Source organism: Xiphophorus maculatus, chromosome 10, assembly GCF_002775205.1.
Source record: "Xiphophorus maculatus strain JP 163 A chromosome 10, X_maculatus-5.0-male, whole genome shotgun sequence".
Taxonomy (NCBI): domain Eukaryota; kingdom Metazoa; phylum Chordata; class Actinopteri; order Cyprinodontiformes; family Poeciliidae; genus Xiphophorus; species Xiphophorus maculatus.
In genome coordinates this window covers 6952141-6979657 of record NC_036452.1, presented here as the reverse complement: position 1 = coordinate 6979657, position 27517 = coordinate 6952141, and the positions used below count along the sequence as shown (strand labels likewise).

The following is a 27517-nucleotide window of genomic DNA, read 5'->3' as shown; positions in this document are numbered from 1 at the left end:
AATCAAAACTGATGTGCTTTTTTGAAACGTTCTGCTTATGGTTGTATTGCATATTTTAAGCAAAGAAAGTTGACCAAATGCAGTTGATTTTAATAAATTTAATGTCTACAAATAAAACACAACTCCCATAAAAAGTAGGTCACCCATTTTGCTGTATATTTTTAACCGTCGAACGTTAGTTTTAAAATCCAAAGTTAATGTTTGTGATTAATGACTATGTGGGCGGAACTCACGTCACCACGTGACCATTTTTTCAGCCAATCAGACGCGGGCAGGGACGTGTAATCGGTGGCCAGATTATGGTTCGACAGGAGGTTAGAGCTGCTAACAGAAACTGGCTCCGGTATAAGGCGAACGGAAAGGAAAAGCGGCGTTAGTTGTGGCTGGGGCGCCGATCCTTCACTTCAGGGAGGCGTAACGTTTATTCTCAAGGTAAATGTTGTTCCTCAGCTACTTTGCTTTCGCCATATTTTTTTATTATCTTGGTAGAGTATGCTAGCTAGCCTGTCAGCTCTTCGGGTTGTATGACTCAGAATGCTGAGAAGTTTGAAGCAGAACTACAGCCACTGACAGTAACATAGATACGCTGCGTGGACATGCTGGTTGTGTTTTTTGTTAACATGTTAAGGTTTAAAGCGGTAAGTACGAAGTAATTCGCTTACAATTGTGAGAAAAGCAAGCCAGCCTTACCTAAAAGTCTTCCCCAAGCAGCTGCTATCTTTTTTGTTGTTATTTCTATCTTTATATATATATATATATATATATATATATATATATATATATTTTAGCTAACAAGAAAGAAAAAAAAGCTAATGTGGTCATTGAGCTAACTAGCTGGCTTCCTTCTGAGTCAGTGGAGTGGGTGTGGTAGTCTGGACAGGAGCTTCATTCATAAGTCTTCACGATGTGTGGTGCAGCTGGAGAAGAACTGAAGCATCCACGTTTCTCCTCTTCTGTGGTTTCTGTGATGCTGCTGCCTCCGGTTTCAGCTCCCTACACATAAAACGCATCTACAGTGGTTGAAATTTCACGGCTTCGGACAATGGATTGGACACGAGTATTATGAAAACTGGGTCATCTGTCTGTGAAAGTTTGACAGTATTATGATGAAAGGCTTATTAGAAATCTTTTCTTGGTGTTTTAAAAGAAGCTGAAAAGAAGTCACCATAAAATGTTATCAGTGATACAGAAGCTGAGTGTATTCAAGTAGCAATAAAAACTCATTTGAGATACTTTAAACCTTGCCCTCCCAGTCACCAAATTAGTTTCTGTCATTAAGTTTGAGCTGTAAACCAGGAGCCTGAAAGCAATTTGTGCCACTATTTGTACAAGCCCAGGTGACCAAACAGGTAAGGCTGGTTGCTGTTACTGGAGCAGCAAGATAACCAGTACCAAGTGCTGTTTTTCAAAATAATGGTATTTTTTCCTCCTCAGGCTGTTGTGTGAGTTTATATGTGCTGTTCAGTGATTTACATAATAGTTGAGATGTTTTCTTCCTACCTCCATTTTGTACAACTAAGCAAAAAAATATTTAATACTTAAGTGATTACATTTGAGTATTGTTGTTCTTGCTTAGGATAAAAATACTCAAAATTGTGTAAAATGGTTGGATTGAATGAGTCCATAAAATTTTATTCTTGTAAAATCAGTGTAGCTCTTGTATGTACTTTGTTTACTTATTCTAACATTTTTATCATGTACTCAAATTAAACCTCTTAAAATATGTGTCTGGCATACAAGAACCTTATCTTAGTCAGTTCATTTTGTCTATAGCTTTCTTTATCAAAAACATGATTCTTTCAGCTGCTGCACTGTAAAACATTTGAAGGTGATTTGACTTAAATTAGAGTCCACCTGTTGCCTTGAAAATGCAGTTTAAGTCAACAAGAAAATTGTTTTGGCTTTAACTCAGAAATGTTGATTTAGCAAGAGAGAAGTTGTCTAAACATTGTTTTTTTAAGTTCATTAATCTTGAATTGTGAGTTTTAACTTAATGCAGCAATTTAAACTAAATAATTATTCCACAATATGCAAGAAAAAACACTTCCCTTACATTTTTAAAGAGCACATATTTATCTATTATTTTCACTCACGACATCAAGTTAAAATAACAATTTATTTTACTTTAGAATATTTTGAATTCTTATTTCAACAAAATGATTATCAAAATTTCAGATCTGATCATGAATTTAGTTAAATATCCCACTGAATTCTGCTAAACATTTAATGTGAACAAGACATTATCATGAAGTTTTAAAATAAAACACAAGAGTCAGATCAATGTAACGCTTCATCTCAGGACACAAAAACATGCCGCTAAGCATTTTAGTTTTGTGAGTGTTTTTATGATATTGCGTCATTTTCACTCCTGGTTGTCATGTAGTCAGAATCTCATTCAGGCCTTTATCTATTAATAAATTTATAAGGCGCTTTAGAACAAATTACAAGGAGATGAACAAAAATGTGGGCGATTTTAACTTATTTCAACCTAACTGTAATTTCTATCAAATCATTATTGTGTAACTTGAGGTTGATGAATTATATAATCGAACAGATTAAAACATTTAATTCTTAAAACAAATAATCCAGTGAAACTCCAGTGTTGGATGTGTTATTGCAGCATTCCTCTTGACTGTGAGATGACCCGTCCACATTTGGTTTTGTAACTGGATTCCTCGCTGTTTTTTGCAGGTGCAGCAATTCAGTTCAGCAATGCATTCGAAGGACCTTTTTATTTCCGCCCTACTTTATTTGCTATTTTCTAAACACATTTTCTGTGTTGTTTGCACAGAAATCAACATTTGCACTTCGGTGTTCACGTGGGAAATTTGTAATGCTTTAGGAAACATGCTAGAATAGTGCTGAAAGTATTTTTTTTTCTAGTCAATGATTTCTTTTCGCTTTTATTTGTTTTGTGTTTTTAAACTAAATTTTTCTGCAAAGCACTTTGTTGTCTTGTTCATAAAACGTGTCTTGCCTTTCATTCAGTTTATTCTCTGTGCATATTTATAAATTTCTTCACTTAATGTATGTATTGGTCCCTCTTTTTTTTATTTTAGAGTCTCTGGTTCATCAGTTTTTTTTCATAGTTTTATTGCTGTTGAAAATATCTAATGTTGCAGAGACCTAACCTAACAGTGTTATTCTTCTTCCCCTGAAGTCCCTGTTCTCTCCACTGGTACGATGTCTGCGAAAGCCATATCGGAGCAGACGGGGAAGAAGTTCTTGTACAACAACAACACATTAGCTGCCGTACAGAACCGTTTCCGCTACGTTAATGTAACCCCTGCCACCGACTTGAACCGACTCGCACAAGAGCACCCATGGCTGCTGACTGAAGTAAGTCCACTTGTTCAGGAAGCTCCTGTTTCTTTTTGTCATGTTGTGAAATCACAAGGCTCCCAGAGTCTCCTGTTCCTAATTTGCAGGACATTGAGTCAGTTCATGTCTAAAAGCCTTTTATTCTGCTTGTGTGAAACAGTTGGAGACTTGTTTTCAATTCATGATGGAGCCAATAATGTTTATGCGCCTTTTTCCTTGATGTTTTTTTTTCTTGTTCCTCCTGCAGCGGCTGGTGGTGAAGCCGGATCAGCTGATTAAACGGCGTGGGAAGCTGGGGCTGGTGGGCATCAACCTGGACCTTCAGGGAGTCAAGGAATGGCTTAAAGGTCACCTAATGAAGGAAATTACAGTGAGTCAACTGTTCTCCGTCTCATTTAGATACATGGTGACTAACCTAACAATTAAAGAAGCAGGAAATCTGCCAGTGCCAGTTTGGGTGTCCTCTGATCAGCCTTCCTGTTATCTGCTGGAAGTATCGCTCTCTATCTCTCACAGCCACAACAAACTGATTTTTCACACAGTGTTGTCTCTTCTCAAATATCCTCTCACACAGTAATCAGGGCTCCTGTGGTTACTTTAAACCACATGTGTCAAACTGGAGGCGCGTGTGCCAAATCTGGCCCGCTGTAGCTTTTTATGTGGCCCTATATACTCCAAATTACTTAAGTAAGTCCCTTCAGTTTTTCACAAATCCTCAGAATTCACACAAAATAAAAATTAAAAATTCTGATTTTACTGCAAATTATTCTCAAAATTGTTAAATGTTGGGTTTAATTGTATGCTGCCTTAGCCTTACTTTGTCAAGTTACAGTCCGTGATTGTTACGGCAAGTGGTAAAAAGTCACATTTAACATCGTACATTATTGCAAATATCAGAAAAATTCCTTATACATATTTCTAACTTGCCATCACAAAATTTGTGATTTTGATTTCAAAAAGGCACAAAAACAATCACAAGATCCTGGTGGGATTTATTAATATTTTAACAGTTAAATGGGTTTTATCAATACATTCAGGCACAACCGGCCCTTTAAGAACAGTCCGATTTTTGATGTGGCTCAAAATGAAACTGAGTTTGACTCCGCTTCCTTAAACTTTGCCCTGCAAGTCACCAAATTAGTTTCTGTCATTAAGTTCGAGCTGTAAACCTGAATACCAGTGCTGCCTGAAAGCAATTTGTGCCATTATTTGTAGAAACCCAGGTGACCAAACCGGTAAGGCTGGATAATTATAAAACTGGAACGGCAATTTCACCAAGATTGAAGAGCCACACCTCACAATTTCCTTCCTACCCCCATCTTGCACCCCTAAGAAAACTATTTTGTACCCACATTCTTGCATATTTGCATTTAAGATTTGTTTTTCTTGCTTAGAATAAATAGTCATAAAATTGCTCAACAGGGGTGATGTCACACCATGTGAGAGAGGAGTTTCAAGAGCATGGGAAGAAACCCCCAAATTATTTCACTGTCGACAAAACATCCTTTTACCAGCACCTATTTATGATCAAATCAACTAGGCTTGTCATAATAATCAATAAATCAATTAATATCACAATAAATTAAAACAAACTCAAATCATTTCCATTGTCATGATTTAGTGTTTCTCTTTTTTTTCTCTCTCTTTCTGCCAAAAACTGCATAATAAAAGTCTTCAGTTTGCTGCTTTGGTCTTGTTGTGGAAAAAAACTATTTACCAAGCACTGTCGGGTGAAATCAATCAATCAGGTTTAATCATATATTGTGCACAATACAGAGAGCTTCTAGGACAATCAATAATGAAGCAGGTTTGGGTGAAAAGTTCTGCCAGGCAGAGACAACACATAGGTTTTATACCAAGGTAAAGAATCCAAAACATGGAAGAGACGGCCTGGTTCCTTTGCCGCTGCAGCAAAACGACTCCCAACCTTGGGTGTGTGTGTGTGTGTGTAGCCCAAACAGCTTCTTTTGGTGACAAGCATTTAATATAACATGATCAGCAGATGTTAACTTGTAGTAATTTTCCACCACAGTCTCAACAAGCCCAATTTTTAAAGAACATTTTGTTTACAAAGACTTCAAAATTCATTTTATTTGTCGTTTTGTTTATTGTGGATATTTAAGATGTCTTCCAGTTCCAGTGTTAAATGTTCATTAGAATTTAAAGTTTACTGATCTTTGAGGATGTGTTCTTGCATTATTATTATTTTGGTATTACCATTATATTTCTTAAAAATGGTATCAAAACAACAATATTATCATTTATTGCAATAACTGATTTAACAATTTATCATCCAGCAGAATTGATCTTGACAGTCATAGAAGCAACACTAAACTGCTGTGAACAAATAAACTATGATAAAAGCATCACAGACACGAGAAATGATCCCATGTTGCATCAATTTACAGCCCTAATAAAAACACTTAAAACCCATTTATAAACTAAGTTTTAAAGAATTAATTCTGACTAGTTTACAGTAACCCTGTGGTTAATCAGATTAAAAATTTTAATCGTTTCACAGCCCTAATAAAAGTACGACCTTTGTATCACCTGAAAGTGTTTTATTTTTATCAGATTGCATCTATCTGTGAATATCATACAGTGTAAAAGTCCAACGGAGACACAAATTAAAATTAGATTCCTGGTAAATGACGTAACTGCAGCGGTAAACTGCAGGTGCTAAGTTGTACAAATTGCGCTTCTTTAGCGGGTAAGTTTCTTGCATATGATGGCATGCAATCCAATGCCGGAGTCGGTGGGCTTATGTTTAGACCTGCTCAGTCAGGAGGTGGGCTATTCTAGTCCACCGGAGATTCACACACACCAAACCGGATTTCACTGTGGTGAAGATTCTCACTTCACCACAGAAAGCTGGCTGCTTTCCAGGGATTGTACGTTAACTTCCTGCTCAATTAGCCTCCTTTATAGCCAGGCTGAACTAACCGGAGTGTGTTTGTCTTTGACAGGTTGGAAGGGCAAAAGGTGTCCTGAAGAACTTCCTGATTGAGCCATTTGTTCCACACACACAGGTAAGGAATGCTGGGTACTCTAGACGCCGAGTCCTATTCAGGCCACACCCCAACGACAATGAATGCTGCTTGTACCTGATTTATAGGTCAGGACAGAGGTCACACTAGTCTCTTTTGTGGCCCATCATTTTGACTGATGGTGTCAAAAATATTCTGTCATTTTCTATTTTTATCCCTCAGTTTTTAAATGTTAACATAGGTTATTTTGATGCCTTTAATTTATATTCAACAAGTTGGATAATCCAGATCGCATCACACATTAATCAAGCAGATGAACAGATCTAACTTTTTATCTGCAGTGATTAAAAACACTGATGGAACGATGAAATTAACCAACTCCTCTTAAATTATGAGACGCCAGCAGCGCTTCCCCTGCTGCGCAGTCTTACAACTTCCTCCTGGTGGCATCTGGAGAATCTGAGCTACTATTTAAATCGAACCTAAAAATCCAACCCAACCCGGACTGAGTTCATAGACATTAATTCTGAGCCCAACCTGATTGATTTTAATTAGAGATAAACCTGACTTATTATTTTAATTAGGATTTTACTGCTTTCCTTTTTAGAGCTCCAGTTGAATAACTTCTCCCAGCTTTCATTTAACATCTTCCAGCTCCATTTAGATTTTTGTTTTAGCGCAGGAAAAGTCGAGCGCAAATCTGACTGACAGGATTTTATCTCCGCAGCTCAATCAGAGCCGTGCGCTTATTACAGTCTAATTAACTCATTACTTAATTTTTTTAACAAGGTAAACTGTCTACTTCTCCAGTTGAGCAATAAAGACAACGTAGCGTTCTCTTTAGATTTCTCTGCTCTGTACTGTAAGACTGTTAAACGCGCCACTTCAGCCAAAGCTTGAAATGGGCTTCTTAACCAGACGCGCGCCGAAGCGTCCTGCCCGTAACTCTTCAGCGTCAAAAAGATGCATTCAGTTCAGTGTCTGTCGCAGATGAAATTCAGAAGGGATGCTTTTTGGTACTGAGTGATTTAGTTACCTCAACGCGATGTACTCTATGATTACAGTTGAAAGTGTACTGTGTGTTTGCACCTTGCATAGCCAGGGGAGTGAACTGCAAACTGTCAAAATGACGGACGAGCTTCAGATTTTTCCGTCAATTTAAAAAAATTAATTAAAAAAAATTACCAGTCAAATACGGAATGGTACAAGCTACCTGTGGGTCAGGATAAACGATTTCCTGAGATGAACAAACTGAGAGTTGAAAGCTGATGTTCATATTGACTTGCTCCATCACATCCTGTCCAAACACAGTGTGACGTGTTCGTTTGCTCGCGTGTTTAACTCGTACAGGATGAGGAGTTTTACGTTTGCATCTACGCCACGCGCGAGGCCGACCACGTACTTTTCTACCACGAAGGCGGAGTGGAGGTGGGTGACGTGGACGCCAAGGCCCAGAGGCTGACCGTCGCCGTGGACGACAAACTGAGCGACACCCAAGTCAAAGAGCAGCTCCTCACACACGTTCCCGATGACAAGAAAGAGTACGGACAAGTATTTGTGTCAATATTTATACTTTTTCTTCTGGGGAGTAAATATGGAATGCCATGTTTTGTTGGTTTTTAGACCAGTGCGGAAGGAGCTCACAGATTATTTTTGATACGGTTCAGAGCTGAAAATAAAATTTGACACCTCACCCATTTCCTTCCTGTCTTCCTTTATAATCTTTTGCTTTTGAGATACTTTAAAAAGAGGAGCTGTTCCCGATGTGAATATTTTTGTGTAAGGAAAGAAAAAAGATTTTTTTAAAAACACTCAAATGTCAAGATAACCTTTACATCCTGTAAGCACAGAGACTCCCAGCCTTCAATGCAGCTCTTCTTTCCTGCTAGATTTGACCTTCAGTGACATATTCAACCAAACATCTTTAAAACATATTTATCTCTTATAAACAGGAGATGTATGGTCAATGGTGTTCTCATGAAGATTCACATTCTACCAAAACCATTCACTCCTGTCCTTCTCTTTTGATTTTTATCATTTTTTTCTCTTAGTGTCCTGGCCAGTTTTATTGTGGGGCTCTTCAACCTGTATGAGGACCTCTACTTCACCTACCTCGAGATCAACCCTCTTGGTAAACATTTTATTATCTTATTTAGATTGAGTAAATCATTTTTTTGTGACAATTGGTGGCTAGAATGTTTTAAAAAAAAGTATAATTTCACTTCCCTGACCAGTCGTCACAAAGGATGGAGTGTATGTCCTCGACTTGGCAGGCAAAATTGACGCTACAGCAGATTTTATCTGCAAGGCGAAGTGGGGTGACGTGGAGTTTCCTCCTCCATTCGGCAGAGAAGCATACCCAGAGGTGAGCTCAACTATCCTCCTCAGGTTCCTACCTTTGCTTCACTTTCATCGTTTTAACTATTAATGACTACTGAGGTGTCAGGTGCTTATTTGTTTATTCATCTTCTGAGGAGACTTATTTATTTTACAGACACTAGCAAGATTTAGGGTGCATTCACACCAGCCCGGTCTAGTCTGCTTTAATCAGACTCTAATTTAGGGGTTCATCAATTTATCGGCCAGCTGATTTATTGGTGCCAATTTCCTTAATTTTGGGAGATCGGTGATCAGCTGATTTTTACATATGAAGCTGATCTTATCCGCTGATCTTATCTAGCTTGGCAGAGGTCTAGGAATCAACCACTGTCCTCTTTTGCCCTCCGGTAAGGAAGGTTTGACTGACAGATTGTGTCGATTCCTTCAGTAGTTCTTGGTGCAGCGCCCCCACAGGCGACAGGGGGAACGGGTTTTTCAGTTAGTTTGGGTCGTTTGATTCGGTGCAGTTTGAATGCGAACTACAGTTCTGAAAATGTAACAAATGTTGCAATTTTAACCCCCAATCAAACCAAATCTACTGGACTATCAGATGTAAAATCTGATAAATGGTGTTTGTCAGTAAATGTCTCCATCTTTACTGACATTTTTATAATTTCAGGAAGCCTACATCGCAGATCTGGATGCAAAGAGTGGAGCCAGTCTGAAGTTGACCCTGTTGAACCCTCAAGGCAGGATCTGGACCATGGTGGCTGGAGGAGGTGCCTCTGTGGTCTACAGGTAGCTCAGTCACTTTAAACACCTTATGAGCTTCTTTATTTTTCTGGTAAAACTGCATTTTTGCTACAAGTACACATACAGTTTTACATATTTCACGTTTTGTCCTTCCTCTTTGTGGCTTGAAATTTGAAAGCATCTCAGGCTTGTATGAGATTTGTTTACAGTTCCTGGTACCGCTTCACGTTTTCATCATCTGATCAGTAACTGAATGTTTTCTTTGTTTTTAGCGACACAATATGCGACTTGGGTGGCGTGGATGAGCTGGCCAATTACGGCGAGTACTCCGGTGCGCCGAGTGAACAGCAGACTTACGACTATGCAAAAACCATCCTGTCTCTGATGACTCGAGAAAAACATCCTAATGGTAAATACAGATTAAATTTTAGCTGGTTTTCTAAGTAAAGTTTAAAAAAAAAAGGCTAGCGTTGAAACGGCTTTAGGAAAATCAACTTGTTGTGGATAAACCAGATATTTATTATTGATAAGTGGGGAGAAGCTTTCTTTTTAAATAATTGCTTTCCTGAGATGTCATGCGGTCAATATTCAGAGTGGATGTTGCTTTGCTCTCTGCATTTTAGGTGTCAGATTTCATCAAGAAATGTCTGGATTTTAATTTATTTTTCTCCCTGCAGGGAAAGTGCTGATCATAGGAGGAAGTATTGCAAACTTCACCAACGTTGCAGCTACATTCAAGGTAAAACATGTAAACAGAGTTAGTTATATCAATCACACTTAGATCCCAGGATCTAAAATCACAGGAACTTCTGTTATTTCTTATTTTAAACAGAAGAAAACAACAGTATTATCTCTTAAGAAATATATTTGCCAAATTAGAGAAGTTAAGTCTGTCAGAATAAGCAATTAATCAATGAATTGCGTGATAAATAAAAAAAGAGCTCAAATTTCATTTCTATTTTTTGAAGGGAAATTTTCATAATACATTTAATTTATAGTTCCAGTTGTTTGGTTTTTATTTCTGTTATTTATTATTTTGGTTGTTGTGCTTTGGATTTTTAAAATATCTTCAAGTTTGGGTGTTAGGTGGTGGTTATAAAATTAAAGACATTGCTCTTTGAGAGGCCAAATATTGCACTACTTGAAAATATTCCAAAACAATAATTACTGTCAGTTTATGGCCTGAAGGCCTAAAGAGATGTGAAATTTTTATAAAATATTTTCCAGCAGCATCAAACAAAAGTTTGCAAAAGTAAACGAGACCTCTTGAGCTGCTTCAGATTTTCATTAGAAGTGTAAATGTATTTTGCATTTGATTTTTAATTCTTTAATGAAAATTATGTGCTACTTTCTGTGGTTCATCAAACAAAATCTTAACAGTTTATATTGAAATCTGAGTTTACTGTTCTTGAAGAGGTTTAATCCATATAACCGTCTTTATAGATTGAACTGCTTTCACTTTTGGACACATTTTAGTGCTGAGCTGCCCATTTCCTCCCTCAGGGCATCGTCAGGGCCATTAAAGATTACCAAGGTCCTCTAAAGGAGCACGAGGTCAGCATATTTGTGCGGCGTGGCGGGCCCAACTACCAGGAAGGCCTGAGGGTGATGGGGGAAGTAGGTGAGTTTAATTATTTAGCGATGCATACACCCTCAAAGATGAAAACCAGCAATCAGGTGTGAGGTGATGGAGTCTGACCCGAACATTCAGAGTCAAATAAAGACGGTTACAAAGTCGGCCTTCTATCACCTGAAGAACATTTTCAGGATTGAAAGGACTAATGTCCAAGTGAGATCTAGAGAAACTCATCCATGTTTATCTTTAGTCACGCCGATTACTGATGATACATATTGTTTGTTTTTAAAGGGAAGACCACAGGTATTCCTATTCATGTGTTTGGAACTGAGACTCACATGACGGCCATCGTCGGCATGGCTCTGGGTCACCGGCCGATCCCCAACCTGCCTCCAGTCGCCGTCCACACCGCAAACTTTCTCCTCAACGCCAACAACAGCCCCATGGTACGTTCACTTCATCTCCATAGCTTCCTAGTGCAGGAACTACTGGTCAGTTATTACCGTATTTTACGGACTATAGAGCGAATCTCACTATAAGCCGCACCCACAAAGAAAAAAAAAAAAAACAGGAAACGTGCAGCAGCAGAGGGCTGCGTCCTAAATCTGCTATTAAGGACCCAGCCCTGTGTCTCCAACGCCCATGGATTCGTTCACGAGCTTACGTACAGCGCAAGTACAGATCGATGGCAGCAGCCATCGATCTGTACTGCCTCGAGGAATTTTAATAATCGAGGTACTCGAATCATTCGAGGAATCGTTTCAGCCCTAAACTGATCATTTCAGGTGGTCTCTTAATTTATATTTAGAAAAAAATCATCAAGCTATGGCTGATTCCAAACATTCAGTTAATATTTTAATAAATTCATGTTTTCCTTCTGCTTTTTTGTTTTATGTTTTGCTTTGACTCTGATAATTCAGATTGCCCTTCAAGGTCGTTACAGTTTAATGGTTTGCAGGAAAAAACTTCCAGAGTGATTTAATTTTCCTTCATAAACTACGCACTTTGCTTTGGATGTCATCAAATTTAATGATGATTGCTTCAGCTGCTTTACATCCCTCTGTAAAATGAAAGCTGTTTGAGCAGAAAGCTGCACCAAATGGAGTAACCTGTGAGGTTATGCAGTTTTGCCACTTTTTAAAACATATTTTCCATTTTTGGACCTTGCAAAATGAACATTAGACATAAAGTCCCATACAGTACAGAAACAACATGAATCGGGACAGGAATTCAGTCTAAGAGTCTTGCACCAGTTGTTTATCTCTAATTTATTTATTTTATTTAACTATATTTATGTAGTAATGCATTTACCGTTGAGCTGTTTTTGAGAGCTGAAGAAAAGGTTATCAAAAATCTACTTTATGGTATTTAACTCTGGTATTTACAGGATTTTCTGAGTCCAGTCATGCAAGTTTAATCTTTGTATCATCCTTGAAACCAGTTTGTGCAGTTTTACTTTGTCCAAGCAAGAACAGACTTGTTAAATATTAAGTGATCTTTCTTTTATATTAGATTACACCATGAGGAAATTTTACACAGTAAACGTTTTATTTGTTTATTGTGCAAACTGTTTAAAATTAGTTGCTAAGGTGTAAAGCATCATTTACGCAGGTTTAAAATGAAGCAGTCAGTACAATCTGAGTGTAACTGGCTGAACTTTTCTTAAGAATCTCCTGTTGCGCTGCTCTTTTCAGTCGGTTCTGGTTCCATTAAATAGTTTCTCCCTGCTGTCTCTCAGACTCCGGCTTCATCAAGAACGGCTTCGTTCTCTGAACCCAAAACTACAAATGACGTCACCCCACCCAAAAAGTCGAAAGCAGGTCTTCCACCAGGTATTTATGACTGAACCAGTCCCACATATTAAGCACTTATAATTAGTTGTTTGTAATTTATCTAGCTTTTTTTCTCATTTATTTTTTTATATCTTTGCTCCTTTATCCCTGCAAACTATTTTTTTGTATTTTTACCCCTTTTTTTTCTTGGTTTTGTTGCTCCAACTGTCCTCATTTATGCTCTTCCATGCTTGTTTCTCTAAGAATCTCTTCATTCTTTACTGTGGCCTCTGAAGAATGTGGTCACAGATGGTTGGAAAGGTAAGCGAGAGGTGTGCCATGCTCTCACTGCGATCGGCTGCATTTTTAGGCTTCACATTTACACAATGGTGCCCCTACATGTTAAAATCACTTAATTTTACTATTAAGATTTAGAAAGGTTGTTAGACTGGTTCGATGCCAGCTAGCAGATCTAGTTTTTTAATTGCAAATCTTTTAGATGTTCCTCCTTGCAGCAGCAGAGAGGCACGGCTTGTAGCAGCTGAGCTTTGCACACTCTTTCCTCTGCTGTGCTTTTAAAGGGTGTGTTTGCAGATATGACGCAGTTCCCACTGCATTTTAGGAGTGTTAATGAGTGCAGAAAAGCCAGACTCAATTATTTTTGTTTTTCTTTCTTTGTTTTTATTGTCATAATTTCTGTTCCTGTGGTGTTGCAGAAGCTCAAGCTTCTTCGGTCTGCAGTGGAGGTATGGATGGATGTGAGAAACCTCCAGCCCCCCAACCCTTTTGTTAACCTTCATTTGCCCCCTTGCTTTCTGTTTATTCTTAAACTGACCTTATTTTTTCACATTCAAGTTAAACCTAATGCACTCCTCCACATTGAGTGGAGGTTTTTACCTTTGCTTAGTTTTTAATGCTTAGAAACTATAAAAGAAAGTTGACCGAATTAGAATAGTGCAGAAAACAGGATGTGGTTTCTTTAAAGAAGCAGTATGCAACTTCTATTAAAAAAAAATATATATATATATATACATTTTTTTTTATGTATTTGTTGATACTGTCACTATGTTGACAGTTTAATCTGCAAAAAAAATCAAGCTCCTTTGTCTGCTCGAGGTGCTAACTAGCAACAACCAATCAGAGCCAGGAGGCCGGTCTTAACGCCGTCAATCACCCTACTTTTTTTTTTTTTTTAACATACTGCAGCTTTAAGGCAAGCTTCATCTAAAAGTGTCCCCAACTAGTCAGGCATTATGAAAAATCTATAAACACTTTCATCCGTCTTAACTTCTTAAAGATCAGATATACAGAAGGTAAAGAATTTGGAGACTGACTATTTTTATTTTATTTATTGCTGCATGTTGTATGCATTCAATCATGAACATTTTAATGCTAATTGTGGAGCTTTGTAAAAATGCATTGAAAGAGACTTGATTCATGTAACACAGGAAAACAAAAACTTGAGTGCTTAAGTTTGAATTGAATGTGAACATTGTCAAAATAATGTATACAATTATTATACACCCTTACTGATTTTAGGACAAAAACTCCTCTACAGGTTTTACTTTAAACACACATTAACTGTCATCAACAAGCTTCTGATATAATTAAAAATAAATATTTTAGCTGACAGATTGATATGTGTAATTAAAAAGTAATTATGGTATAATAATGGTGAGAGCATCTGAACCAACTGGATGTGGAGAGTCATACTTTTTGAAACGGCACAGTTGTATAATGAAGTTTATTGAACACTAATATGACATGAAGATAAAAAGATACATTGGATATGTTTCAGAGTGTTGAAAGTTCTCCTGAGCCTTAGAGTTTAGATATTTACATTTTTAAGGTCCTGTATGGTTGAATCTTTCTAAACCTTTTTAATGAATGGTGGCAGCATGAAACAGAGTTTTATTTGCGCTTTAAATGGGCAAAGCATCATTTAGGTCACTCAGCTTCTTCAAAACTGCAAATTAATTTGACAAGTTTGCTAATTATATCAATTTCCAGGAGGTACTTTGACAAAATACTGACTTTATGTAAATTAAAACAAGCTCTGAAATGTAATATAGGAGAAAAATTATTAATTTGTTCCTTAAAATGTACCATTGTACGTTCAATTATTTGCCCAAGGAGCTTTAAGATGGTAAAGACGGCTGTTTGAGAGGAGATGAAACTGATTCTGCCAGAACAAATGAAATGTAAGCGCCTAGAAACGTCTGGTTCCCTGCTAACTCAGCTTCAGCCCTCCAAGGGGGTTGGGTTGCTGACAGAGCGAATTCACCTGCACTGATGTTCTGCAGAGAAGAGGTAGAAAAGTCTGAGGGGAGAATATGTAATTTAACAATATTGCTCATTTAGGATTGTGAAGTCTCTAATGAATCCCATTAAAGGTGTGGATATGGCTGTGTTCACACTGCAGCCGGAAGTGACCCAATTCCGTTTTTTCTTTTTCTTTGCCGTAATGCGTCCTGTACTATCTGAATTTCCATGACACTCTGAACACAGGTCGGATTCTTTTTGAATGCGACCCAGGCCACTTGGATAAACGATAAGCATCCGATTCAAATCTGACCTGAGTCTGAACGTCCAGGTCTAATCCATCCGACCTGAACATCATTAATACTCAACAAGCGTCACTGTTCTGTGTCCTGATGCGCCCAAGCGGGAAGAAAAACAACAAACCTGGCGGACCATAATGAGGATTAAGTTGTTAATATCCTGGCTGCGGTCGGACAACAACTTCAAAAATCATAAGCTATGCTCCACCGTTAGCATCCATGTTTACACTGAGCACTTCTTCTTCTTTATGGGGAAAAAATATCTGCAAAATCACTGCGCACGCTCTCTATGTGTGACGTTATTGCGCCCTCTACTGTGCATGCAGGACACTGTCAGATCGCTTATAGTTAATACTGGACATCACATACAAGTCGCCTATATTTGGAAGTATAAACGCTCACGACAAAAGAAAATCCAATTTGACAAAAAAATTGGAATTAGATCACTTCAGCCTGCAGTGTGAACGTAGCCGTGTTTTGTTGTATTTGCTACATAAATGATTGAGCTGAGAATGTCTGGTAGTTGATACAAATTCCCTTTTTTAAGGTGGCTTTGGGTGTAAAATTGCTTTTTGAAGTGGTTTTCTGTGTTGGTGCGGTGTTTTTCTCCACCTCCTCCATGTTTGTCCTCGGACTGAGATCCCTCGTGTGCTGCTTGTTGACGTTCCCATCGCTGCAGTTTTCCCAACTTACCTCAACTCCCATCCTCTTATAACTGGCAATGCTCCTTTTTAAAATAACAGTGTGAATGTTTATTTTATTTATTTTTTCCTACCAGCCAAAGCAACCACGCTGTTCAGCAGTCACACCAAGGCCATCGTCTGGGGCATGCAGACGCGCGCCGTGCAGGGCATGCTGGATTTTGACTATGTGTGCTCCCGAGACCAACCCTCTGTGGCTGCCATTGTTTACCCTTTCACGTAGGTTTCCCAGCATGCTCTAGTTTATAATAAAACAAGTAACTGTTTAGCAAGAAATTGAGACTTGTTTTAAGTAAATAATTCCTTCATATTGGTGAAAAAGTGCTAGTTTCATTGGCAGAAAATTTACTTGAAAAATCACTTGTGAAATAATCTGCCAATGGCACTAGCAACTCAAATCAACAAAGTATAATAATGACCAGCAGCATTAAATTTCAATTAGAAATGCTTAGCACAGTTGGTCTACAAAGAGTTACCTTCTGATTTGTGGAAAAGTTTAATGAAGTGGAAACTTTCTCATGTTTCTGTTTTGTATTTCTCAGTGGAGATCACAAACAGAAGTTCTACTGGGGCCACAAAGAGATCCTGGTACCTGTCTACAAGAACATGGCCGACGCCATGAAAAAGCATCCCGAAGTGGACGTCATGATCAGCTTCGCTTCCCTGCGTTCAGCTTATGACAGCACGCTAGAGGCCATGCAGTACCCACAGGTACAGTGAGAACCTGTGAGTAACCGAGTATCCAGACAAATGTGCATCAATCTAACGTTTGTCTGGGATGTTTTCAGGTTCACACCATCGCCATCATAGCTGAGGGCATCCCAGAAGCTCAGACCAGGAAGCTGATAAAGATCGCAGACGAGAAAGGCGTCACCATCATCGGTCCTGCCACGGTACAGAGCTTAAACACACCAAACATGCCAGTTAAAAACCGAACAGGGTCTAAAACTGTGTAAAATAATTTTTTGTCCTTAAATAATAGCAGATTTTCTAACCTAGGTTCTCCAAAATTGTCCCAAAAGGTCTCAAATTTAAGCTATTGAAACCGAAAAACCCTGATTGAGTTGCTATGTTGCATTGTGAACCCCAGGTTGGTGGGATCAAGCCAGGTTGTTTTAAGATCGGCAACACGGGCGGCATGTTGGACAACATCCTGGCATCCAAACTGTACCGTCCTGGTAGCGTGGCGTACGTGTCTCGCTCTGGAGGCATGTCCAACGAGCTGAACAACATCATCTCTCGCTCTACAGATGGCGTTTATGAAGGCGTAGCCATCGGAGGAGACAGGTACAAGCACCTTCTTTTAAATTATCCTTGAACACTATTCCTTGAACAGGTTAAAATAGGTCTACACTGCAAAAACACAAAATGATCCAGGCTGTGGGCAGATCTAATCTGGAAAGGTAGATTATTCCATAGAATAGGAGCAACAACAGAGAAAGCCCGATCTCCTTTTCTCTTAAGTCGAGTCCGAGGAACTTTCAGTAGCAGCGGATTATTTGATCGGAAAGTTCTGGACACAGAATGAAATTTCAAAAGATCCCGAAGATAAGGAGGAGCTAACCCATGTAAAACTTTAGAAGTTGTTAAAAGAATCTTATAATCTATTCGATAAAAAACAGGCAGTCAGTGTAAGGAGGCCAATATGTGCCTTACCAAGTAATTACCAAGTAATTTTGGTCTAGTTTCTAGTGCAAATATCTTGGTACATTTAAAGTAAGACGAACTAATTTAAAAGTAACTTTTCATCAAAATATAGAGGTTGGTTTTAAGTAAATCACTTCTTAATGTTGATTAAAAAAAATTTCTGTTGGTAGATAAATTAACTTATAACATGGGGAAAATTGTCTTGTTATAAGTTAAATAATCGTTTGCTGAGATATTTGCAGTAGAAACAAAACCAAAAATACTTGGTAAAAATTTTTTATTTTTTTCAGTCTAAAAAAATCTGTCCGTTATGGAACTCTGCTGAGGTTGCTAGGTAACGGACTAGGGTTGCTAGGTGAGGGGTTGGGGTTGCTAGGTGAGGAGCAGTGGCTCCTAATTTGCAACTTTATATTCCGGAGGTTTTTAGAAGCAGTTGAGACCCAAATGGAAGTATAAAAATGTGAATTTTTAGTAATAGGTCCCCTTTAAAACTGATGATTGAAACGTGAGGTGGAACTAAATATTTGTTGCTGTCCAGATATCCAGGTACTACTTTCATGGACCATGTCCTGCGCTACCAGGACACTCCAGGGATTAAGATGATCGTGGTACTGGGAGAGGTGGGAGCCACTCCAGTAATTCCTCGTGTTCTTGATTGTTTGTGGCAGCCTCTCATTTCTATAATCTTCCTCCGTTTCTTAGATTGGAGGCACAGATGAGTACAAAATCTGCCAGGGCATCAAAGACGAAGTAATCACTAAACCCGTCGTGTGCTGGTGTATCGGAACATGTGCCACCATGTTTGCTTCAGAGGTTAGTTTTAACTATATTAGCAAGTAAAGCGGCTTAGGAGTGAAAACTGGGTTCACCGGGTGATACCGCCACCTGCAGGTTCAGTTCGGCCATGCAGGAGCTTGTGCCCACCAGGCGTCGGAGACGGCAGTGGCCAAGAACCAGGCTCTGAGGGACGCCGGAGCGTACGTACCGAAGAGCTTCGATGAGCTGGGCGATGTGATCAAGTAAGGAATTAATCATTTTAACAGTGATTTGTTTTTTGGGGCTTTTACTAACTGTATGCAATGGAATAGGAGCGTTTATGATGATCTGGTGGCCAAGGGCACAATCGTTCCTGCACAGGAAGTCCCTCCTCCGACTGTACCCATGGACTACTCCTGGGCTCGGGTGAGAAACCTTCAATATTTGATAAAGCATAAACTCAAGAGGGATGTAATGAGATCTTTTAGCCCATAATTTAATAATATTAAAATGTGACTCTGTGGGTAAAGTGAAGGCATCACCTATTTGCCGTGACTTCAGTTTTGAAAAGAAAGTCCATAACATGGATCTGTAAAGAGCAGAAGAAATAAAACTGGCTTAGAGCCACAAATATTACATAACCCTTTTTAGAAAAACACAACTCTTGATGAGGAAATTTGTAATTTTCAAACAAATATTTTATTCCTATTTTTTAGTTATTTTTCTTTTAAGTCAAAAAACATCAAAAACTAGTTGTTGGTTTTTTAAAATGATTTTTCCTTTTGTTGGAAACAAAGATACAATCAACACTCTTTCTCCTTAAATTAATCCAAAAGGAAAATTTGCCAGAGCAAAAGATCAACAAATGTTTCACATTGTCTCTTCATCATATGGTTTTCTTTTTTAAACACATACGTAATAATTATTGTGAAAACTGATCAGAATTTTGTTTTGAGAGAGAGATAGTGGCTACATTGTCTTATATTGGATGTTTATATTTCCAAATAGTTTTCAGCCTAATAAGAAAAATGGATCTAAATAAAAATTATTGGTAATTTTAGTATGGATCTGTTGAAGTTAAGTGCAATTATGCCAAGAAAAAACTGCAAAATAGCTAAAACATGCATTTGTTATTGTATTATGTATAATTTTTTAAATCTACAGTTTATCATTTTTAGCCAAAGTTTTTAATAGTCTTCATAAATCTTAGTTAAATAAGCATCAGTATATATTTTATACTGGTGGTTTACCAGTGTAAAGTGTTGGAATGATCTGTTTCGTTTATTAATTTTTTTTTAAAACCAGGAGTTGGGCCTGATCCGTAAGCCTGCCTCCTTCATGACGAGCATCTGTGACGAGCGAGGCCAGGAGCTCATCTACGCCGGCATGGCCATCACGGAGGTGTTTAAGGAGGAGATGGGCATCGGAGGAGTTCTGGGCCTGCTCTGGTTCCAGCGCAGGTTGGTGTCATGAAAACTGATGGAAAAAGTGATGTTTGTCTTTTGTTTTTCCTAGTTTGTTCCCAGAACAGAGTTCCTAAAGTCTGGCAGTTGATCCACGGAGGGGCTTTTCAGGAAAACCAAAGAAATATTCTAGACTTGATCCTGTGCTGATTGAATATTAATATTAAATGAACGGCTCATGTTCTAATTCCAGTTTTTCCTGCCTTCTCAGTTTGTCCCAGTCGGTTTTATGTGTCCCAGTTTAGCTCCGCCCACTCGACAGCCATCATGGCCTCACCTGCCTGTTTACCTGAGGTTACACAATTTGCCCTTCCCATTTATCTTTGGTGTAGCTGGTTTGCCTCATCTGGCATGCAGCCATGTTTACTCCGCCCACTAGTAAACATGGGTGGGTGGAGTAAACACCTATTTTAAAACTTTTTTCATATATAAGGCGCATAGAATAGACGCTACAGTAGAGGCTGGGGTTACGTTATGCATCCATTAGATGGAGCTGCGCTAAAGGGAATGTCAACAAAATAGTCAGATAGGTCAGTCAAACTTTATTAATAGATTACAAACCAACGTTCTGACAACTCTGTTCATTCCCAAAATGAATAAACAGCTGCTTTATTATTTTCCCCGAGGTAAAGTAAGTGACGTGGTATTTTCGTGACACAGTTTATCTTTTAACAACAACAAGGTATAACATATAGTGGAGGGGAACTTTTCCTCGATTCAGTAAACACGTAAAAAACAGTCTGATACTGTTACGGTAAATCAAACGTTAGTTAAATCACAATATAGATCCACTTCCGCACCATTGATTCGTTCATGTTAAATTCTCTCGCTGCTGCTCTGTTCCCGTGTTCTACTGTGTGACTGATCGCCTTGAGCTTAAACTCTGCGTCGTAAGTGTGTCTCTTAATAGGAGCCATTTTGGGCTCTTTACACAAAACCCAGCATGCACCGCGCGCTTCTTCTTCTTCGGGGGAAAATGACGTCGGCGGCTGCTTACTGTAGTTGCGAGACCTGTTGTGGCTCAATATTGGTCCATATATAAGGCGCACCGGATTATAAGGCGCACTCTCGGCTTTTGAGAAATTGAAGGTTTTTAGGTTCGCCTTATAGTGCGGAAAATACGGTATAATAAACGGTACAATAAATGCCCAACCCTAGTGTTAAGTTTTCTGTACAAAATTACATTTTATTAGTATTTGAGAGTATGCTTTATGCCGTTATCGATATATTAATTAAAAAGTATTTAAATATTATTGTCATTTATCACAGTAACTACTGGGACAATTTATCATCCTCCAAATGTATCATCATGTCAGATTTACTGAGAACTGATCTGGAAAGAGTTGAAATTTGAACATTTAAAGCCGTTTGTTTTTGTGTTCAGGCTGCCGCGCTACGCCTGTCAGTTCATCGAGATGTGCCTGATGGTGACAGCTGATCACGGACCCGCCGTTTCCGGCGCTCACAACACGATTGTCTGCGCTCGCGCTGGCAAAGACCTCATCTCCAGCCTCACGTCTGGGCTGCTCACCATCGTCAGTAACTGCTAAAACGTCTCGCATAATCCAACAATTACTGAAACATTTCAACTTAAAATGTCAGAAATATCTTGGCAAACCCTTTATCACACTGGGTTACAAAAAAATTATTTTTGTAAGTTGTTTATTTTTTCAACTGACAGCTGAATCCAAAAATTGCATAAATTTTTCTCAGTCAGGTTTTTATTCTAATTTGATTTAGAGAAATCCAATCTTTTGACATTATCAGTTCGTTTCTGTTAATATTTCTCATCCAAAAAAGGTCTTATAAGAAAATAAATTGTTTTCTAACAGAGTGTACTCTTTATGACCTAATTTTAAAATCTCTGCTTATTTTAATTGTGCGCAGTTCTTTAAATATCCTATGAGTAAATGTATATTGCTAATTTATCCATAACAACTGGAACTTTCAATATGTAGCAGCTATTTTTGCAATATTATTTTGCAATCTGTTAAGAGAGTCCATCAGATTAATTTCACTCCCTGCTACAGCAGGGGTGAAATTACCGTAATAATCCAATATCTGCTGGAAAGCGCAATGTCTCCCTTTCAGAAACTGTTGGAATTTTTCAGATAGCGCAACATGTGGCGGGATTACGGTACTGCAAATTTGGCTGGATACTCTCAGCCCAGAAGGGTTAAAAATGTTACAAATTTCTGTAATAAACACTGATAAGGGTAATTACGTGTAAGCTGAACATTACGTCTTCATTGTGCAAAATTAAGGGCATGAACTTCCGTTTCATTGGCTCAGCAGCAGGGAAATCTCTCTAGAGTCCAACTGCAATCAGCCAGCATGACAGCATCCCAAACTAATATGTAGCTCAGTTCAGAAAGTTGACCTGACTGGGCAAAATCAATGTGATTTTTGGATCCAGGGCATCAAAATTACCCTGAAATAGTTGGAAAAACCCCAGACAGGTTTTTGGCTGTTGACCAGTTTCATTTACATTTTGTGTTTTGGTTGCAAGAGCATAATTTCTGAAATTTTCTGCTAAAACAAAACCTATTTCTGTAATCAGGGGGATCGTTTTGGAGGCGCTTTGGATGCAGCAGCAAAGCAGTTCAGCAAGGCGTTCGACAGCGGCATGCTGCCCATGGAGTTCGTCAACAAGATGAAGAAAGACGGGAAGCTGATCATGGGCATCGGCCACAGGGTCAAATCAGTAAGCACTAACTGTTTTCAATGATGCTTTGTTGTTGTGGACTCTTGATTATGACTATTAACTAGGTCTGTCACAATAATCAATTAATCGCATGATAAATTAAAACAAGCTCAGTAATTTCCATTGGCATAATTTATCATTTATTTCTTTTTTCTCTTTCTACCAAAAACTGGGTGATAAAACTCTTCAGTTTGTTGTTTTAGTCTCAACTGGCCCTTTTTAGAAGGACAATTTTGTTTACAAAGACTTAAAAATAAATTTTTATTTGTTGTTTTGTTTATTTACTTTGGATATTTAAAATGTCTTCCAGCTCCAGTGTTAAATGCTTATTAGAATTTAAAGTTTACTGCTCTTTGAGAATGTTTTCTTGTGTTTTTGCCATTATCATTGTCAGGGTTTCCCTCGGTGTATTATAAGCCTGGCGGGCCGCCAGGCTTCGTGTTTTTTTTTTAAAAGTCTTTTTAAAATGTTTAAAAACATTTTTAAGACTTCATAGTTGGTGTTCAGGTATTACTCTTTCAATAACACATAATTATCAAGTGATATTTTGAAATTTCCTGTCAACTTTAAAAAGTTTTTCTCTCAAAAATGAGATGGAAAAGAATTATGAATGACTGTTCTGGCATCCACCCACTGAGCTTAGCAGGTTTTCTGGGGGAAACCTTGCATTATAGTACTTAAAAATAGTCTCAAGAAAACAATATTGTCGTTTATCGCAATAACTTCTGGAACAGTTTGTCGTCCAGCAGAATTTATCGTGACAGGTCTACTATCAGCGGTAATTTTGAAGAATCGAAGCGACTGTTTCAAACAGAAAACTGAATGCAGCTCATTTTTCTTTTAGATCAACAATCCGGACATGCGAGTTCAAATACTGAAGGACTTTGTGAAGCAGCACTTCCCGTCGACCCAGCTGCTAGATTACGCACTAGAGGTGGAGAAGATCACTACTTCCAAGGTACTTCAGCAAGGCTGGAAAAAAATGTCTCATTTGGTTTAATTGACATTTTGATGCTGAAATCTATTGAAGGAGAATGTATTCTTAATTGCCAACTTGTTTTTATCTAAAATAAAATCAAGAAAAAGTCATGTCCTAAATTTACTTGAAATGCTCAATTTAGCATTGATTGAACATTAACTTTATATCAGATTTCTACTGATGTACAATTTTTATTGCTTTTATTCTTTTAGAACCAATAAAAAGTTTGGTAAATAAATGACTAATTACAAAAAAATCTGCACTTTTTATTTTTTTTTCTTCTAGAAACCCAACTTGATCCTGAATGTCGACGGTTTTATTGGCGTTTCCTTTGTGGACCTGCTCAGAACCTGTGGAGGCTTCACACGGTAAGACGATACAATCCGGATAGAACCAGAAATCCAACTCCAGTCCTCAAAGGAACGCGTCCTTCAGTTTTTAACAGCATCTCTGCTCAAATACAGCCGCTTCAAATGGAAATGCAAACCGAATGTCACAAAATTCTGCAGAGGTTCTGCAAATGAACGATTACTTAATTCTGGTGTTTTAAGCCAGAGAGCTGAAACATGCAGGACGCCGACCGTTCAGGAGTGACTGTGGACGTCACTGCAGTAAACAAGTGCAACATTTTACATCAGCACAGAATAACTTATTTATGTGACAGAATGTGTAGCTAAAGGTTTTTGGGTTTTTTGTATCAACCAACTGAAAATTGTACATCAAAAACTGCTTGACAAGTTGTTGCTTTTTAACAGAATTTAAACCAGGGGAAGCTAAAACTGCCACTTGATGGATTTTAGTAGGACATATTTACAAATGTTTTTTATCTTTAATGCAAAATGTTTTTTTTCTTTTTATGTAGTTTTGACTTGAGTGTGTTCTTTCAGCAAATATATTGATTACTAAATTAGTTTCCAATAACTGATGATCACAAATAATTTGCTATATTGTTTCAGCCCTTATTACTTAACATAAGTGGTATTCCAGAATTAAACTGTAGTTTTAACTGAATAAATTGCCTCCCTGCTGTGCACAGAAATATTTATATAAATGTTTCTACCAGGATGTTTTGAAAAATTCAGATTTTCAACACTTGCTGTAGCTCGTAGAATAGACTTTAAAATACTTTGTGCGCCTTAGCGCCACAATACATTAAAGATCTGCTGTTGTCATAGCAACCTTCCAGACTTCTGGTTCTGGTTCTGCTCTGCATCCCCAGAACCAAACGAGGAGAAGCAGCATTCAGCATCTAAGCACCACAAATCTGGAACAAATTTCTAGAAAACTGCAAAACAGCTGAAACACTGACTTCCTTTAAATCTAGACTACAGTAAATACCCACCTGCTTGGAGTTGCTTTTGAAACTTAATCATAAAACATTAATAATCAATAATCTGATGTGTAATGATGGCAAAAGATAATGTTTAAATTGTTGACTGTGTGTTCTGTGACTTTCTGTCTTTATGATGTAAAGAGCTTTGAAATACCTTGTTGCTGAAATGTGCTACACAGATCAAATTTGATTTTGATTCCTGGGTTTCTCACCTGATAAACTGGTTCTAGGGATGAAGCCGACGAATTTGTGGAAATCGGTGCTCTGAACGGGATCTTCGTTCTCGGCCGTAGTATGGGCTTCATTGGTGAGTCCCATTCAATAAAAACAAAAAACAGACGCTGCCCAGGGTCAAACTATCCTCTTTATAATAAACCTTTTTCTCTTCATAAGGGCATTACCTGGACCAGAAGAGGCTGAAGCAGGGTCTGTACCGCCACCCGTGGGACGACATCTCCTATGTGCTTCCTGAACACATGTCCATGTGAACATCTCATCCTGGCGCTCGCTGGCTGGCGTGGCGGAAACGCTAATGGGTTGGGAGCCATTAACGTTACGGTTAATGGTCGCCGCTGGGGGCAGGGGACGTTAAAGTACTCACCAATTAAGAATCTGTTTAGACATTTTCATTTTACTTTTTAAAAGGAAAAGGGGAGGTGGATATTTTTAGATTTAGTTTAAGTCTAAAAATATTTAGATTTAAATATTGGGATATTTAACAAATTTAGACATGTAACTTATTCTTTTGTTCTTTTTTGGGAGAAAAAGGTCAAACCAATGGACTGTATGAAAATAAAAATTAATAGATGCAAGTAGAAAAGCAGAGAAATCTGTTTTTGTGGAGCTGATTTAAAACATTGTATTTCCAACTGGCTGGAAAATCCGGATTGTTAAATTGCACGAACAGCAGCCAATATTAAAATCTGTTCAAGCTCAGCAATACAGTAATGCTTTTTGTACTACTTATGCACATTAACCATCATTCACTGTAATTAGTTTTTTCTGCGTCAGGCTTTTTTTTTTTTTTTTAAACAAGTGCCGAATTGAGCTTTTTGGTTTTATTAAGCGCCGCACCTTAGCAAATTTTTTTTCTTTTTTTTAATCTTCTCTGGATTTGTCACCACTATCCAAACCAAAGATAATTTTGGTGAAATGTTTTTATTGAAACATCTGTTTATAAAAGTGAAGAATCATTATAAAATAAGGGAGCTGAACATTTAAGGAGTTAAAGCCTTTCCTGGAGTAAGAACCACGTTTACAGCCCTGATCGGTCCATCAACGGTTGGATGCTAATGTGAACCAGACGCTTTAGTTGCGCTGCGGTATCTGAAGAACTTTGTCACAAAACGGTAACATGTAGAAAACCAAGTGCTTCATGAATGAGCCCTGCAGGAATGTTCGAGGCGAGGGAATATGAAAGCAGTTTGCCTTATTTGTGGACGACATGCAGCTGATTAGTCCCGACCAACCTGTAACATTCTGTAACGCCTGCTGTGTTCGGTCTTTATTTTGCTTATTTTATTTAACTGTGAAAACTGCTTTGTTTTTGTAATATGTTGACACTTAGTGGTATGATAATAAAGAAATTATTTTAAACTCTTCTTCTTCTCTGGTGAGTTGTTTTATGTTTTGATGTTAATCCGGGGTTTTAATTTATCATCAATCGCATGATAAATTAAAACTCAATAATTTCCTTTGACATCACTTATCGGTTCTCTTTTTTTTCTCTCTTTCTTCCAAAAACTGGAGGATAAAAGTCTTCAGTTTGTAAAGAAAATTGTCCTTCAAAAAAGGGCTAGTAGAGACCAAAGCACCAAAGACTTCAAAATTTATTTTGTTTTGTTTATTTTGGATATTTTAAATGTCTTCCAGTTCCAGTGTTAAATGTTCATTAGAATTTAAAGTTTATTGATCTTTGAGAATGTGATCTTGCATTATTATTTTTGCTATTACCTTATATTACTTAAAAATGGTGTCAACAATATTATCGTTTATTGCAATAACCTCTGGAACAATTTATCGTCCAGCAAAAGCTCTATCTGCATAAAAGTAATGAGGTTTCACACAATCTCTTTTCCTTTTTTTGTTTTGAACCATTGGTGAATAAACTCAACTTTTGTTTATAATATATTTTATCTTTGAGTAGATTTTCCTCCTCTTATTCCAAAAGTTGACTGTTGGTGCTATCAACATTGAGTCTGTTTTTAAATATGCTAAAATAATGGCCTTTTTTTTTCTGCAAAAATCCCATTTGGCAAAAAATGACTGGCCATTATTTTAAGAAGGTCACGACTTTGCAAAGGTGGGTTTAAGGCAAAAGTATGCCACACTTTTCAGATTTTTCTTAAAAATCTGTAAAGGTGGAATAAATGCCCTTCATAATTATGTACTTTGTGTTGGTCACATTATATTCTAATAAAATGCATTTCGAACTGAACTTTTAAGAAAACAAAAGACATTGCTGTGTGTTTTACTTAGCATAATGATTCATATCAAATTGGAAAATTTTAAAATCAATAAGACGATACAGTCAGTGTTCTATGTGATCAATATTATTTAAGTTTAGGAATTTATTCATATTTAACAGTTTGAAAAGGTTTTATCAATATATTCTGGCACAGCCGGCCCTTTAAGAGGATTCATGA

At 37.8% G+C, this 27517-nt stretch overlaps 1 protein-coding gene across 3 annotated transcripts; it reads left to right on the top strand.

The window, feature by feature from the left end:
• Positions 1-280: 280 nt before the first annotated feature.
• On the top strand, positions 281-26473 carry LOC102228484 (ATP-citrate synthase-like). 3 transcript variants are annotated; one of them, XM_023341054.1, is made up of 30 exons: positions 281-432; positions 3161-3339; positions 3569-3691; positions 6288-6350; positions 7659-7849; positions 8360-8439; positions 8543-8673; positions 9307-9425; positions 9653-9789; positions 10058-10119; positions 10884-11001; positions 11248-11402; positions 12695-12788; positions 12993-13049; positions 13445-13474; positions 16068-16209; positions 16533-16701; positions 16779-16883; positions 17081-17277; positions 18176-18257; positions 18340-18450; positions 18529-18656; positions 18726-18819; positions 19699-19853; positions 21241-21391; positions 22417-22560; positions 23405-23518; positions 23825-23907; positions 25103-25179; positions 25266-26473. In XM_023341054.1, the coding sequence occupies exons 2-30, from the start codon at positions 3184-3186 to the stop codon at positions 25358-25360; spliced, it is 3363 nt and encodes a 1120-aa protein (XP_023196822.1). In that variant the 5' UTR covers positions 281-432; positions 3161-3183; the 3' UTR covers positions 25361-26473. The 3 variants fall into 3 exon arrangements, with proteins under 3 accessions (XP_023196822.1, XP_023196823.1, XP_005811722.1); XM_023341055.1 differs by lacking the exon at positions 12993-13049; XM_005811665.2 differs by lacking the exons at positions 12993-13049; positions 13445-13474.
• The last annotated feature ends 1044 nt before the right edge of the window (positions 26474-27517 follow it).